General features: G+C 43.1%; 1 protein-coding gene across 6 annotated transcripts; it reads left to right on the forward strand.

Moving 5' to 3' along the window:
• The first annotated feature begins 7022 nt into the window (after nucleotides 1–7022).
• On the forward strand, nucleotides 7023–15271 carry skor1a (SKI family transcriptional corepressor 1a). Of its 6 annotated transcripts, none has more exons than XM_087844697.1 (9): nucleotides 7023–7234; nucleotides 8220–9993; nucleotides 10556–10646; nucleotides 10732–10803; nucleotides 10966–11028; nucleotides 11864–11938; nucleotides 12174–12248; nucleotides 12901–12966; nucleotides 14118–15271. In XM_087844697.1, the coding sequence occupies exons 2-9, from the start codon at nucleotides 8230–8232 to the stop codon at nucleotides 14213–14215; spliced, it is 2304 nt and encodes a 767-aa protein (XP_087700823.1). In that variant the 5' UTR covers nucleotides 7023–7234; nucleotides 8220–8229; the 3' UTR covers nucleotides 14216–15271. The 6 variants fall into 6 exon arrangements, with proteins under 6 accessions (XP_087700823.1, XP_035765013.2, XP_087700826.1 ...); XM_035909120.2 differs by having other exon boundaries at nucleotides 14121–15271; XM_087844700.1 differs by having other exon boundaries at nucleotides 11867–11938.
• Nucleotides 15272–16130: the final 859 nt, after the last annotated feature.

Below are 16130 nucleotides of genomic sequence, written 5' to 3' on the forward strand. Positions count from 1 at the left end.
AAATGCATTTTGGACTCAATCGAATTTGTAATTATAGTAAGTGTAACACATTACAATGATCTGTTTAAGTTGAACGATGAGTGAACATAAGTGGAACGTGTTTTTCAAACAAAAGGTCAGAATCAAACAGCCGATATAGATTTTATAAATGATGGAAGTAGCTGAAAGGTGAAGCCAGTGTGCAAGTGCCTTGAACCTGCAATCTGTCTTATGTCCAGCAGGGGGCAAATCGTTTGTTTGCCTAAAGCAGTCAAATTGTATAAAAGTCATTGAAAAAAATAACCAACTTCTTTCTTAATTTGATACCTCAGTAAATGCTTTCCTGATGAAGTCATGGCCTCAGTCGTTAGTTTCAAGTCCTGTTAAACACAACATTGATGTCAAGTTCTGGAAACTATGGACTTATTTAGAGTGAAACAGAAGATAAAGCATGTTGTGCTTAACTATCTGAGATTTCCCTACTGTAAAATAGCTCAGTCACAAATAAATAGCTTCAGCTTCAGGGCAGCTAGTAAGACTTGTAAGGTTGCCCAGTGATTCCAGTAAATTATTTTGTTGTTGGAGACCAACTGTTAGTAGTTTGGAAGACCAACTGGTTCCCTAAAGGTCGACTGTGACACCCTCAACTTTTAGGCAACCCTTTCAATCCCAAGGTGTTTGAGCGAATTGCCTGGTGGAGGCAACCTGTCACCAAACAGTTGCAGTCCGACTCAGACTGACTACAATCACTCTGAGACAAACTGGTGAAGGTTTGTAAATGATCTCATTTATAATCACAGACAGATTACCAGCATTTTCGACTAATCTGATTCAATCTGCGCTGATGGGCGCAGCTAGTCTGTGATGCATCTCTGCAATGGGGGAATCCACTCAACTGGTTGCCAACTAGTTGTCTTCCTAAAGCCAGGTTGCCAAGCATTGATGTCATTGCAGTTAAATCCCCCTCCTACAGCAACTACGTGACTATTTAAGGGGTAAATTTTGAAATTCTGCCTGGATATCTGAAGGTTAGTAATTATTGTGACTATATTGTATGTGTTTGGAGATAGGAATAGAATGTGATTTTCAACATTTTATCTCAGTTAGTTGCAGCTTTATCACAAATACCCTAAATGCCAACTTGACCCCATTCAGTCACAAAGTGATAGCTGACTGATTCTGCCTTATTGCCATTTTTCACCATCTTGATGCAACAAAGCTGCTTTGAGGACAGAAACTGACTGTGAGGGACTGCAGACCTGGTCCCCGTTTTCAAAGAAACCATTTCAAAGGCAAATTCATTGCAAGTTCATTGATCGCAGTAACTTTGGTCATGCTGTGGACTCCAACCACTGTTTTCTCTTCTGTGGCTCTAGCATAAGTGTGCTCCACCCTCAGTTTCTCATCACATCCTTGCTCATGACATCTGTTTTCAAAAAGGCCATAATAGCAACTGCCAAAATCCCGAACTCAAGGCTTTAAAATGGTAATCCAACAGCACTGTTGAAAATCAGCAGACACTTGGCTTTTATGCTCTTTGAAATTAAATAATAAGAAATGAGATTGATGGAAATGGCTGAAAAACACTTGTCAATGTCAGTCTTTCAGAGCACTTTAAAGTTCTGGTGTCATTTTTAACCTGTTTGCCATTTTACATTGTGGTGGGTTTGTACAGTGGTGCTGTGGTTAAGTTTTCCTGCCACCCAGCAAAAAGGTTCATGGTTCCAACTCCAGCTTGGTCTTTCCGAGTGGGATTTGTATGTTCTCCGTGTGCTTGTGTCAGTTCCCTCTGGGTACTCAAACACTGAGAAGAAGGTCGAAGCTCTAACGTACATATAGCTGAAGTAAAACTGAGTGTTAAACAACAATGAAAAGCGTCTACTGCAGCCACTCTCTGTGATCTTTTCCCCTTCACCATGAACTCACTTGTTGCTCTCTTTCCTCCCGAGGCTCACTTTTTCAGCTCATCATCATCCAGCCTACACGTGGTGTCATTCATGATCGGACCCTCATCCAGCCAAAGCACTGAAAATCTTATTTCATGGCTAATCATCTGTCCCTCTGCAATTCACAAGAATCACTACTCCTGGGAGAATACTGGTCAGACTCTAGTGAAACTTTAAGCTTCTGTGATCTACTGCGTCAGAGATGTTCTACTCTGGAGACCTGCACGCGAGCACACCTGTGTAAGTTGCATACCCATAATCCTTAACTCTGCATAAGCAAATACCTACACAAAAGGACACGAGTGCAGTACCATGAATCCCAGCTGAGTGTCCTTGTTAGTTGTAAGCCATGTTAATGAGCCGTTCATTAAGTCTGGGGATTAGGCTGAGGGAAGGCAACAACATTTGGATGGACAGTCTAGAGAAGATGGTTGTGTAGACGCACACATCTTAAATACTCTGATGACTCTTACACTATTCTCCCAGCACAGGTATTCCTTAAAATGCTGTAAAATTTGGTGGAAACATCAGTGAACTGTTCAACACTTTGGTGAACTCTTGACTTTTTGTTTCAGATATGAGCACATAAATACTGTTCTGAGAGGTAAAACGTTGTCACCCTAACCCACAAAGGGCCCCAAACCACTGTTTGCACCTGCATGGGCTCAACCCAGATGACGGAGGCCTAGCTGCGCTACTTCTTTTATTTACATCTGAATCTCCCTAATAGTCAGTTTTCAGTACACTAAATATTTTCTCAGTAGCTGCCTTAGTCTAATATAACCTATTTTCTCAATCGGGTAGTTATTTTGAGTTTTAACGCTGTGCCAGAATGCAGTGCTTTATGGGTTTAGCCACATTTAAATCAATATTAAACGGCAATAATTGTTTTACCCAAGCTTTAAATTTGAATCACAGCAGCTCAGGCTTGATGTGACAGATTAAACCTGAACGGCTTTTAAGTGGCCAAATACTCCAACAAAGAAACACACTTATTTTTCTGGATTTCGTCACAAATAAAGGGGAAACCCTCAGAATTTTGAAGGATTATATTTTTCCATGTCAATTGTAGTCGTGGCCATGAAAGATTTTTAAGAAAAAAAGGTATGTGTTAATGGGTAATGCAACGATTAACTCCGGAGTATTTAAAACTGTGATGTTACATGAACTTCTAACACACACGTGCTGTCACATCACTGTATTTCCGCAGTCTTCAGCCTGCAGGGAGCTCTGACGGTGATCAGCCAGTCCAGCAGTGTTGCAGCAGCTCTGCCTGTCACAGACGATTTCTGTCACATGTAAATTGTAGCATCAGATGATCTATGGCTGCTGCTTCCTGTGACCTATAGCAATAATATGTCTGGGATTAATATTTGGACGCTCCATGATCTCATCTGGCGGGCATCTCTCCGGGATATTGACCGCGCTTTTGTTTGGAGATGCGTCTTCATTTCTGCCACTCGCGGACCTTCATATTCCCAAAATCCCACCGAGCTGCCTCTCCGCTTTTGTACCGGCCGGTGACCTTTTTTCCCCAGAGCAGTCCGACTTGATTAGCACATCAGGCGGGACAATGAGTGGCCGCCATGTACACAGCCATTACCCAGATCCCTTTATCAATGTCCTGTAATTAAAATGTCACCGTTTAATTTTCGAGGCATCGCTTCCCCGCACTCTTTCCTCCAATAAAAAAGTGCGATCGAAATGCTCTTTTCACTGGAAACCAAAAAAAAAAAAAAAGGATGCGGAGAAAGTGTTTAAGTGAGCCGAGCAGGGAGGGATCAATAGGCCCTTTAGTCCGAGAGGAGGATTGATTGGTCTCTAAAATGGGATTTATAGGGGTCACGCTTTTATAGGGTGCTGATACAACTGTTAATTATAAAACATTTGGCCTCTTATTAAATCTGTCCTGATTGAGTTGGGCTTGATTTATCTCTTTCAATCACGTGACAGGATTCAAGCATAAAAGTATGAATATGCTTCAGCTTCAGTCCCACAAAGGCAGAAAAAAAACCGCAGTGTTTGAACACTGCGGTTTTTTCTAATGCACTTTTTTTTCTTTTTTCTTTTTAGACACATTTGTTTTCCCACAGTGGGTGTTTTTGACAAGAGCCTTCAGACATTTCATTTGCTTTTTTTGCTTTTTTGCACTGGACATTGCAAAAAGTGGTAAAAAAAAACAAAAAAAAAACAAACTGCCGATTAAATGGGAGGTTGTTAATAAGGCAATAAATCAATAAAATTTATCGAGCTTTAAAGAAAAAAAACAGACATAAATTGTGTCCCAGCTGAATATGATAGAAATCACTGTCACATTTCTTCAGCACAGAGTTTAAAGGAGGATGATGAAGCGAGGTTTTTGTCTGTGTAAATTATTTTTATTTCAAAGTGCTCGACAGAACTCAGAGGGACGCTTTTTAAGCGCCTAAATACAAAAAAAATTTATAATGAGCCAAAACAAAGAGGATGGAAACTCTCCCAGTGCAGAGTGGGAAAGGTTACATTCTTCGTCACCACTTTAAACTCTGAATAAACTGGAGCAGATAATAAGAGTGAGAAAGACAGAAGACAGTAAAGAGAAAAGGGAGAGAGCCGAGGACCAGGATTTGCCCACGTGGTGTTTCGTGCCCCTGGACTTTTGCGCCAAAGTCTCAAGTGTTCCGGTTATAAATGAGCAAAAAGAAAAAGAAAAAATGTAAAGAGTACAAAGTGAGAACCAAAAGATGATTAGACAGAACAATCAATAAATCAACCAGTCGATAAATAAATAAATAATAAAACGCTGTTGTGTTTAGGCCAAATAGTCCCAGCAGTTCACCTGTGGTGAGCTGAGGCGCATTAATATTTCAGGTTAAAGGTTTGTTTAAACAATTGGGCGCATATCAATGAGGCCCGCTAATTTGTAGGCCATCCAGCAGTAAGAGCTCGCCTAAAATTACCGCTGAAATGTCTAATTAAAAACCCCCCTCGCTGCTGAGCCAGCCACGTCAGCTCACGTTTCCCCCGGAATACGCGGCGACAATGGCTGCATTCAAGTCGGCGGTCTAAATAATTAAAAAGAGAGGAATAATTACAGTATAAAATTGTAATTATTGGCGGGGGGGCTGCTGGGGGGTGGGGGCGGTGGTGTGTGTGTGTGGAGGGGGGGGGGGCTCTTGATGGTGAAAGAGGAGAGGATGCGCTTAGGATCAGGTTCAGCATCAATATTGCAGGGAGGTAAAGCTGGGGAGCTCAGGCTGCACGCGGGCTGATGATACTTCATACACGCTCGTCACTCGCTCTGCACTCCAAGCCACACTTCATACACTCTCCACGCGCAGGCACTCAGCTCGAGAGTGTGAAGCATGTCCCGGTTTTATTCGCCACGGGCTGCTCCGCTTCCCGCCTGCTGTCAGTGCGTGTTTGTGCAGCGGTCGGTGCGATGGCAGAGCCGGGCTTTGCTCATCCTCCACCCCGCAATAAGTGCCCAGTAAAGTTGTCATGCGCGGGGCACCCTGGGGATGTTCTGCAGCTGGTTTGTCTGTGAAATGAGCCAAAGCACCGGCTTCAGTCTGTCTTTTAACACGTCATCATTTTCAGAGGAAACATCTGAGCTGATCTGGAGAACAGGTCACGCAGGAGCTGTGAGACCTTTCTGTCTTTTTTCTGCGAATGTTCCTCAAACAGCATCAGAGAATTTATTTATTTCTTTATTTTTATTTTGTATCGAACATAACGAGTCAAATCTGACTCCTCTCTGATTGTTGATTATAAGTTAATGTTTCATCTTCCACAAGTGAACTTTTAGATGAACTTCTGTTTTTTTAGACAGTGTAAATAATAGAGTCCTGATACTGATTAGTGAGAGCAATAAATATGAGAAATAGTGCATCAGCATGTCTCTCTCTGTGTGAGTGAAACTGGGACTAAAGGTGCATTAAGGTAAGCGCAATGAAAAGGCCGTCTTTATGTGACATCACAGTGCTGGATGTAGGAGATGTGTTTTGTTTTTTACTTTAATTTAGCCTCCGAAAGGGTGTAGTCCTGAGACAAAAGTGTGGCTGATCATCAGTGTGATGATGTAGGAAAACAAATCTGACTTTGTATCATGTACTTGATTTCCAAATATTGCTCTAAAACGGCATGGCATTATCTCAGTGACACTATTATCCATCGATCCGGTTATTACAGGACTAAATCAAGTATTCTGTGGATCCGTGTGTGTGTGCGTGTGTGTGTGTGTGTGTGTGTGTGTGTGTGTGTGTGTGTGTGTGTGTGTGTGTGTGACAGCCTGAGGCGTCATCATCATCATCATGAGCTCGCTCCAGATTACACGCAAAGACTCTAAACACAGTCACTTCCAGGTCCAAGCGTCTTTCACTGCTTTCTGTCTTTCAAATCATTTCCTCCTTTCTGACCCCCCCCCCCCCCCCCCGCCCCTTTCTGCTTCTTTTTTTAATCGCCAAAGCCTGGGATTGATTTGTGTGGCCGGCGTGGAAGCCGAACAGATGGCCGTGTAACTTGATGAGCCCGGGCCTTTAGTCATTCCTGGTGCCCTCCACTGTGCCACTCCGGTTTGTCGGTGAGCTCCAACTTCGGTGGAAATAATACAAGATCTGCGTGATTGGATCGGAGCTTATCATTAATACACACCGAGCCTGATCTGTTAAGACCAGCGGTGATTACCTACCCGACAACATTATGGGATCCGGGTGGAGGCCCCCTAGAGGGTCCTTGACTGGGTTCAGAAAAGGGTCACGACTGCGGCGTTATATTTTTCATTTATTTTTGGTGTCTTTGTGCAGATATCTCCGATGATGTCACGATGTCTCCTTCTTAATGTATATATAATAGCAAATAAATAAATATATAATCACGAGTCTGAGGGCCAAAATGATTTTCCATCTGGGGTCAGCAGGGGCCTAATTGATATTTTTGTTTCTGATCATGTTTGAGCTGCAGAGAAGGAGAGGGGGTGAGACTCAGAGAGAGAGAGATACAGAGAGAGAGAGCCATTACACACCAGCATGACAAGACACAGAGAGAGAGGGGGGAGAGAGAGAGGTGCCATGTGTTTCCTGTCTGCACGCCAGTCACCTCCCCTTGCTCCGACAGGATGGAGGTCCCGCGTGCTGCTGCCTGCCCTGAAATGCACTGAAATAAAGGCTCCTCCTCAGCGCTTTCACTGCCAGTGCGCCTTCTTTTCTCCATCCTCTCTCCCTCTCTGGACCCTCTCAATTTTTATCTGTTTATTTTCATTTTATTTATTTTTAATATTGATTTCCCAGCCTGACTTCCCCTACGGTGTGTTGCTTTTACAGGAGAGAAAGGTATGTATCTGTTTTTGTTTTCCTTATCACCAAATTCATCCTAAAATTACAACAACAATTTACAACAGCTAATTTAATTTAATTTCTCGCGATTTGACCGTAACTCGGCTGTATCAGTGGCTTCGTAATACTTCAAAATAGTAACAAAATAAAAGCAGGAGTTTGCGTGCGTTTTGACACAAGAGACGCAGAAAGTTAAGTACGCGCAGGGGAACGTGAGATAGGCTCGCTTCAACCTAATTTCGAGCAGTCGTCTGCGGCTAATCTGCGCAGAAGCTTTAATTATATATGGGCCTGGTCTTTTATTAACAATGCAAAGACGCACGCTTGGACCTGTGTAATTAGCTCGCGGGAAAGCGGCTTATAGTTGTTCTTTTCCTCTCCGCTAAGCGCATTGACGCAGCTCAGGCTGCATTTTCCTTCTGTCCTTATCCACCTATAAGATTCTTATGTGACCCTTAAGTAGTTCCCCCTTAACGGCTGAGCCGATTTCAGGATAAAGAGTAGTGGTAGAAGTAGATCCACCAACGCGCAGGAGCCTGTAGGACAGGAGAGGAGAGGAGGCAGAGAGCACGGAAATCATGCTGAAATAATAAATACGTCTAATTCATTTCACTTAAAAAAGTATTATTATTATTATTATTATTATTATTATTATTATTATTATTATTATTATTCTTCAAACAGTTAAAAGGCCCTCTGCTATTGCTTCATTTTAATTATGACACAATTGTAATAATTACTTTTATATATATAATTTTTGGTCAATGCCGATTATAATAATACGGAAATAATATATATTTAATATTTGCTTTTTAAATGGTTATTATTTAGGCGTTTTAAAGTATTTTTATTCGTTTTCTGTCATGTTTTTTCTCGCAGACTTGAGTCATGCGAAGATTCAGAACACGGTAAACGTATTGTGCTTGCGTAAACAAACCTACGGGCCTCCGGTTCACTGTCTTGTGTTCTCTTTGACTCACAGGCTTCCAGGGATGGAGTCGATGCCCGGACAGCTTCGAGACGCGGGACGAGACGCTAGCTCTTCCCCGAGTTTAAAGCAGGACGCGCAGAGCTTTTCCAGCCCCGGCTCTCTCAAACCGAACCAAGTGAGTGAGACATCCCTGTACGGGGTGCCCATCGTGTCTCTTGTCATAGACGGCAAGGAGAGACTGTGTCTGGCGCAGATTTCCAACACCTTGCTGAAAAACTACAGCTACAACGAGATACACAACCGCCGGGTGGCTCTGGGCATCACCTGTGTGCAGTGCACGCCGGTGCAGCTGGAACTCCTGCGCCGGGCCGGGGCTATGCCCATTTCCTCCAGGCGCTGCGGCATGATCACCAAAAGGGAGGCCGAGAGGCTCTGCAAGTCCTTCCTGGGAGCGCACAGCCCGCCAAAGCTACCAGAAAATTTTGCATTTGACGTGTCTCACGAGTGCGCGTGGGGCTGCAGGGGCAGCTTTATACCCGCGAGATACAACAGCTCCAGAGCGAAGTGCATCAAGTGCAGCTTTTGCAACATGTATTTCTCTCCCAATAAATTCATTTTCCACTCCCACCGCACCCCAGAGTCCAAGTATCTGCAGCCGGACGCGGCCAACTTCAATTCGTGGAGACGCCACTTGAAACTGACGGAAAAAAAATCCAATGATGATATTTGCCACGCGTGGGAGGATGTGAAGGCCATGTTCAACGGGGGGAGCAGAAAGAGGACTCTGCCCATGAGCGGCTCGGGGATGTCCTCGCCCATGAAATCACAGGCCTCGTCCAGCCTGGTTCAAAACAGCTCCCCGGAGATCCCCCACAAAACATTGCGCTGCGACGAGGATCAGGGGAGCAACAACCTGAGTCTGGCGAGGGGCGAACGGAGTTACCCGGTCATCCCGGTGCCCAGCAAGAGCTTTGGCATGCTTCAGAAAATCCCCCCACCTCTGTTCCCTCACCACCCCTACGGCTTCCCTAGTTATGGGCTGTGTCAGAAAAAGAGCGACGGGGTGCCTGACGCGAACAAAAACAACATCCCCGGTGTGTTTTGGCCCGGCACAAAGGATCCGATCTACCCGGCCTTCCCCATGTTTTGGCCTGCAGCTGGAGGCCTACCGATGCCGCCCTACCCGGGCTCCCCACCCAAACCTCCTCCGGAGCTGCTAAGCGTCCGGCCGGCCGAACTCGACCTGTCGGACCAGAGCGAGAGGGGCGCAAACACACCAAAAGACACCAACCACCACCCTCACCACCAGCAGGACGGCGGAGAGCGCTGCCCCAGCTCCCAGTCCTCCTCCACCCGGAATGACGAGGACAAGTCCGGGGACGAGACCTCTCAGAGGAAAATCAGCTACATCTCCGCCTTTAGACCCGTCGTCAAAGACGCAGAGACCATTGCCAAACTGTACGGCAACCGGGACTCCTACGGGATACGCCCCGGCTACCTGTCCCCGGATTTTATCAGCGAGAGCTCCAGCTACAGATCGATATCACCGGACAGAGACAGCGTGGTGGACGACGACGACGACCTGGACGTGGACGTGGAGTCCAACCGGGGACAAGGCGAAGAGGAGCCGATCCAGATATCACCGGGAGGAGACCACCGCGACTCCCCTGTACCGGAGCGGGTGTGCTCGGGTGCTGAGGAGAGTCAGGAGCAGGCCGATGCAGCCTCAAGCCCCGGGGCGGTCGCAGCATCACCGGAGGACTCCGCTCACACTGGGTCATCGGATGAGGACAGACAGATGCGTAATGGCTCCCCTCTTCATGAAGTAAGATTAGATTAAATGAAACTTTAATGATCCCCCTGGGGCGAGTTGAATTGTCACAGTTGTAGAAAATAAGATTAGAGAATTAGAGAGTGCATTAACATATTAGCCTCATTCAGACTTTGAGAAAGGAAATTCCAGATGTAGATATGTGTTTATTATTTATTATAGATATTAGTAGTGAGAGTGGTTAGTGGGGAGTGTTTGGACCACCTGCAGTGAAACTGCCTGAGCAAAGTGTCGAGGCCCACGATTTTCTCCCGAATTCAGTTACAGCAACATTTTTTAATAGATACAACATAATAACACACACACACACACACACACACACACACACACACACACACACACTGTTTTCCCCCGTTTTCAATGTATCCCAATTTGCACAGATCTGCAGAAATATTAATTAAAATCAAAATACTTTAATAACCCCGCTTCTTTCACCATCTTCACATCAAGCCACTCCTTTTATTTTCTTTAAAAAAAAATAAAAGAGCCTAAATTGCGTGCACCAAATGACCAATAATTGCTGTGCCGCTATTAAAGACGATTGTTCCTTTTACAGGTGTATGCTCATGAAAAGGACGGTCACGTGCTTCTGAACGAGCCTTCCACGTTTGGGTCCAAACAATCGAGCAGCCCCCGCAGATCCAACGGTAATTACCGATCCGGGTTATTAATGCGAGCGGGAGCGTCTCCTCGTCCTTTACCTGAAAATGTTTGTGGCTTGTTCGCTTCTAGGTGTTCACCATGTGTCTGAAATACAGACCCAGCGCACTGCAATGTCCTACCAGGAGCAGAAGGACAGACAAGGTCGTTAATTATTCTGTTATCTGCTGTTTTAAAAATCGTCTTTACTTTTTAATATCGCCACATCTGACCACTACGGGCTGGTTCGATGCTTTTATTCAGCAGCTTTTTACAGTGTTACAGTTATTCAGGTTTTTATTGTTAGTTTTTCTTATTTGTGCGCAGCCGATGGAGCTTTACGCATCGACATCAGCGTGCACGAAAGAGACCTGCAGAACATGGCTAAAGGTAGGAGGCCCTTTTCAAGCCCAGATATGGATTAGAATTGAGAAGGAGGTGATATAAAGTGCCAGTAATTGTTACTCCATTTTTTTTTTAAATTTGAGTACACACAGGGTGTGTTAAAAGCTGTGCTGGTCACTGCATCTAATCAGGACTAAATTTGTGTTATTTTAAATATTAACGACTTTGCTTAAGCAGTTTAGATTGTATTAAATCTAACAAGACCGCAAACATTTTCAAATATAGTATTTGTTATTAAATGAACATTAAATATTGAGTTCCACCTCATTTTAAACAGAGCTAAATACCCCCAGCCTGTTAAAGATGGCGTGCCAGAATCCAAATGTGCATTTCCATTTTTATTTATTTAAATTTTTTTAGGCCTAAAGTGTTTCCATAGTTGTTAACCACTTAATCACAAGATGTAGGAGTTTTGACTTATTATTATAAGAGGAAATCGTTTAGAGGCTATTAATATTTTAACGAACAGAGCCATAACCCCGAGGCACGGCAGCTAATTATTTTACAACGCTTGGAAAAACCCTGGGACTCCATTATTATCGTCTCCACCTCCAGGCAATGCATGGCAATTACTGTGGCAGCGAGAAAGGAAAACAGTGAAAATGGTTGTTATCGAGGCTGTGAACGCACCTGAGAGTGCGGCTCGCATAAATCTTTATGTGCTGAAAATTCAAGAATATATCATTGTAAGTGGAATTTTGTGTGTGTGTGTGTGTGTGTGTGTGTGTGTGTGTGTGTGTGTGTGTGTGTGTGTGTGCTATTTCTTTAGGAAAAGCTGCTGATTTGTGGTGATTGGTGATGTTTTTTTGTTTTTGTGCAGAAGAATTGCAGAAGCAGCTCGTGGAACAAGTGGAGCTGAGGAAGAAGTTGGAGAGAGAATTCCAGCATTTAAAAGGTGGGAGCATCACGAGCGTGTTTTTGTGAGTGAAAGTGACACAGACAGAGAGAGAGAGACACGCATTTTACATCTCTGTCTGGATTTTTAAAAACAGGCCGTGCTTTACAGCCAAACTATTTGCAGGAGAGGGAGTTTTTATTCTTTTTTTCTCCTTTGAATCCTGGATTGTGTCTTTAAATGTATCCCCACAAAGTCAGAGTTTCCATCTGATGTGGCCTTCGGTACTCTTCAGATAATTTTCAGGATCAAATGAAGCGTGAGCTGTCCTACAGAGAGGAAATGGTCCAGCAGCTGCAGATTGTTCGAGGTTTGTCTCTCTCTCCTTCTCTCTCTCTATATATACACATATATTGTGCGCCTCCATAGACTCTGACTGTAAAGCAGATGTAGATCAATGCTCTTTAAGTTTATGAGGGGGAAAAATGGAGCCACAAAAACGTTTAAATATCATAAAGCATTGTAATCCATCTGGGGGGAAAAAACTATGCACTGAACTAAAAAGGAAAAAAGAAAAAGAAAGGAAAAGTGACACTTGCATATTGAAATATTGGCAATTTGTGTCCAGGCTTTTTCCTGTAAATTTCATACTTTTTTTTTTGTGTGTGTCCAGCAGTTCAGTAAATTATTAGATATCAAAAGGTGAAATTGAAACCGCATTGTTTTGTTACCAAAGGTTATTTTCTCCTAAATCATGCTCTGGAAAATTGAATAGACAGACCATTATGTAGTGCTGTATCGGTTACATGCAGTAGACAGCAACTAATGCCGCCCGTTAAAGGATTGGTTTAGTGTTACAGTAGTTTAAATACAGGGTTCAAGTACACAGAGGGGTCACTCTAAATACCACAGGGGCAAACAACATACATTACACTCCTCCACCTCACATCCTCCAACAGCAGTTTACATTTTTACTTATTTTATTTATTTATTTTTTGTATTCATTTCATTTTTTTCGATAGACACTTTGTACAGCGAGTTGGACCAAGAGAGAAAGGCTCGTTATGCAATACAACAGAAGCTAAAAGGTAATTTTATCTGGTCCAAGAAGGAATACGTGTAATCTTTGCCTCCAATTCTAAATATGCAAGTGGAACTTTTTATTAAACATCTCCTGTGATCAGTGATCAATAGACAATATTTAAATTACCAACAACAACAACAACAAAAAGCAATAAGGGGTAGGTTTACAATTTTCAAAACAGTCTCAAGGCAGTGCTCACATGCACACATTAAAACACTGAAAGCACCGCTGTGTTCCTCCTGGTGGCTCTTCAAGCGATTTCAGTGTAAGTGACCAAAAAGCCACAGCAGGCAGCACTCAAATAAAGTGCCCATCTTCCAAACTGGCACTTATTTACAGCTTATTTTCCCTCTTTTTGTTACTGGTCCTCCACCACAGCTCAGCACAGAAACATTGTGTTTTTACAACCTTTCCATCCACGTGATTGTCTGTATACTTAATCAGTGCAAACAAAAAAAAAACCCAGCTGCAAATGCATTTTGCATGAATTTGTACGCAATGGAAAATGCTTATTAATAAAGATGAGGTGGGAAGAGCATTTGTAAGTCATATGACTTTAACACCCAGTGAAGATAATAAAAATTATGGCCCAATTTGCAAAAAGCAATAAAGAGAATGTGGCCAAATTCAAGCAAACTCCAAAAAATGAGTGGAAAATGCCCTTTATTTCCTGTCTTCTTTCTATTCCTTTTCACATCGTTGTCCAACGTTTTGAGGTTTTACTGCTGATTTTTTGATTATGTCTCCTTGCTGCTCCGTCTTCTTCTGCAGTGGTTTAATGGCGGTGAACGGGGAGTTAGCTCCACCAACTGTTTCATTTAATTAACAGAAATGTTAATTAATTCTCTTCAAATTTGAACAACATTTGGTGGGAAAGTTCAAATTCGTGGAAACAAAGAGTAAATAGGACTTGGGAGGCGGGGCGAAGGGATTTTTTTCCCCCTGTCACTTACACTGAAGTCACGTTAGGACACGAGGAACATTTACAACAAGTAGAAAGAAAATAAGGGTTGAATATGTGAGTATTGTTACTCTTTACGAGATCAGAGGAGGCATAGATCCAACTCACACTTCATTGTGTCATTGGTAATTTGTGAGGTCGCATTGTCTGCATTTCCGCTGCATGTTCTCACTGATGGACTCGTTCCTCCCCAGAAGCTCACGACGCCCTTCACCATTTCTCCTGCAAGATGCTCACCCCCCGTCAGTGCACCGGAGCCTGCACCTTCAAACCCCCGCTGCTGCCTCCCTAGTGCCTGGCACAACACAGCACCTGACCCCAGCACAGCCCAAAAAAATAAAAAATAATAATAATAAAAAAAAGCAACACATATATACACACACGCACATACATAGATATGAACACACAGGCCCGCCTCAAGAGCTCTCACCTCCCACCAAGGAGCACCAACCTGCTGTACAGATGCACTGCTGATTTTAGCACCTGACTTGAGCAAACCCTTCGAGACTCAGAGGAGAGGGATTTGACGCCTCCTCAAAATAATAAAAGAAAACGAATAAAACTGAACTCTTGTATTAGAGAGATCAGGGTTTGCTTACACACAGAGTTTATGTTGGGAATCACAGGATTGTAGACGTGAAGCTGCAAAGCTCAAACCAAGGAGTGTCCCCGAGTAAAGCTGTCTGCTCTTTAGCTATTCTGAAAAGAAGGAGAAAAAAACCCAACACTATATACATACAGTATATATATCATGTGACGATGTGCAATGTACATTTGTGATATTAAGTTCAAAATGTATCTCATTGTTTAGATTATGTTGCTTGTTTGAATATGTTGGATTTTTACATATGTTTGTTATTTATCTGTACTCGATTTAACTTATTGTTTAGATGATTTGTAACACTGTACGTGGTTAAGCACTTTAAATGGGCACAAGTCATGAATTTGACCAAATTCTCTCATCAGAACTACGAGTATGTTTATGGTTTGAATAGAGCACATTATTATTGTTATTACGAGCACTTAACTCAGCAGCCCTTCAGGTTTCACATCAAACAATAAAAGACTTTCCTTTCACCGAGTGTCGCGTCACGCCAGCTCTGAAGTCTTTTTTTGTAATCTCATGTGCATTTTAGACACAAATCCATCACTTTCTCTGTGCCAGGGTTTTCCGTGGTGACATTCATCTGTGAGACACAACCAAAAAATCCTTTCTTGTCCACGTGACTGTCTTTTTTTATATGGAGAAGACACTGTGGGAAATAGAAACAAATGCCAGTTTCTGACTTGATTTACTCACAATTTACCAGTTTCTGTATGCACTCATGTCCATATGAATAAAATGTGAAGCCACTTTCTGCTCTGTAGCCTTTTACTCCATTGGTTTCTTTCACCGGTGCGAGCCTGACACCTGCTGGCCTCCGCGCAGAATAACTCCTCGTGAGGTGGCTCATATTTCGCCTTATTGTATTTGAGTTTAACATGATCTCTTTCATTAGGCAGCTACATCGGTGCATGACATGTCCAGTCAACTTATAATGTTTGACGTCGAGTCAGGGGAGCAGGCTGATCTAATAGTGAAATCTAATTCTTCTGATGGGAGGACTAATAGATATTGATTACACAGCTCTCGGTCCCTGGATGCTGAGAAAGATACTCACATAATGTCACTGAGACACAATGAATGTTAATTTTCTGTGAACGTAATTGCCCTGCGTGGCAAAGCTCATTCCCTCTGAATACTAACGAGCCCCGCAGAGCTGAGCACAACTACGGCGGGAACGATTGGCTGCTTTACTGTAGTGTTATCCAGCCGCTGTAATATTAAGCAAAAGCTCATTGAGTCTGATATGAATGGATGGATTATGCGACAGCGGGAACCTGGGCACAAAATAACTACAAATGACACAGCAGCGTGTTTTCTCTTCTCCTCTCTGTTAACGTGCGGCATCTATTTAGCCACGTTTTGCTCCGTCTAGTTATTTTTCATGTCCTCGTGGTCCTTTTGTAGCTCTTTGTTGAAGGTTTCTATTTCTTGTGTCTCTTTATTGTTATTTTGTATCATTTTTTTAAGGCATTTTACATCTCTTTGCCATGGATTTGTTCCTCTCGGCCATTATGTTGCATCTGTTTTTTGGCCATTTTATGTCTCGTCATGGTCATTTTGTATCATTGGGTGTTTTTCATCTTCTTGTTGTCTTTTTTTG

Source organism: Neolamprologus brichardi, chromosome 1 (genome assembly GCF_056152115.1).
Source record: "Neolamprologus brichardi isolate AB-2024 chromosome 1, ASM5615211v1, whole genome shotgun sequence".
In the NCBI taxonomy this organism is placed as follows: Eukaryota; Metazoa; Chordata; class Actinopteri; order Cichliformes; family Cichlidae; genus Neolamprologus; species Neolamprologus brichardi.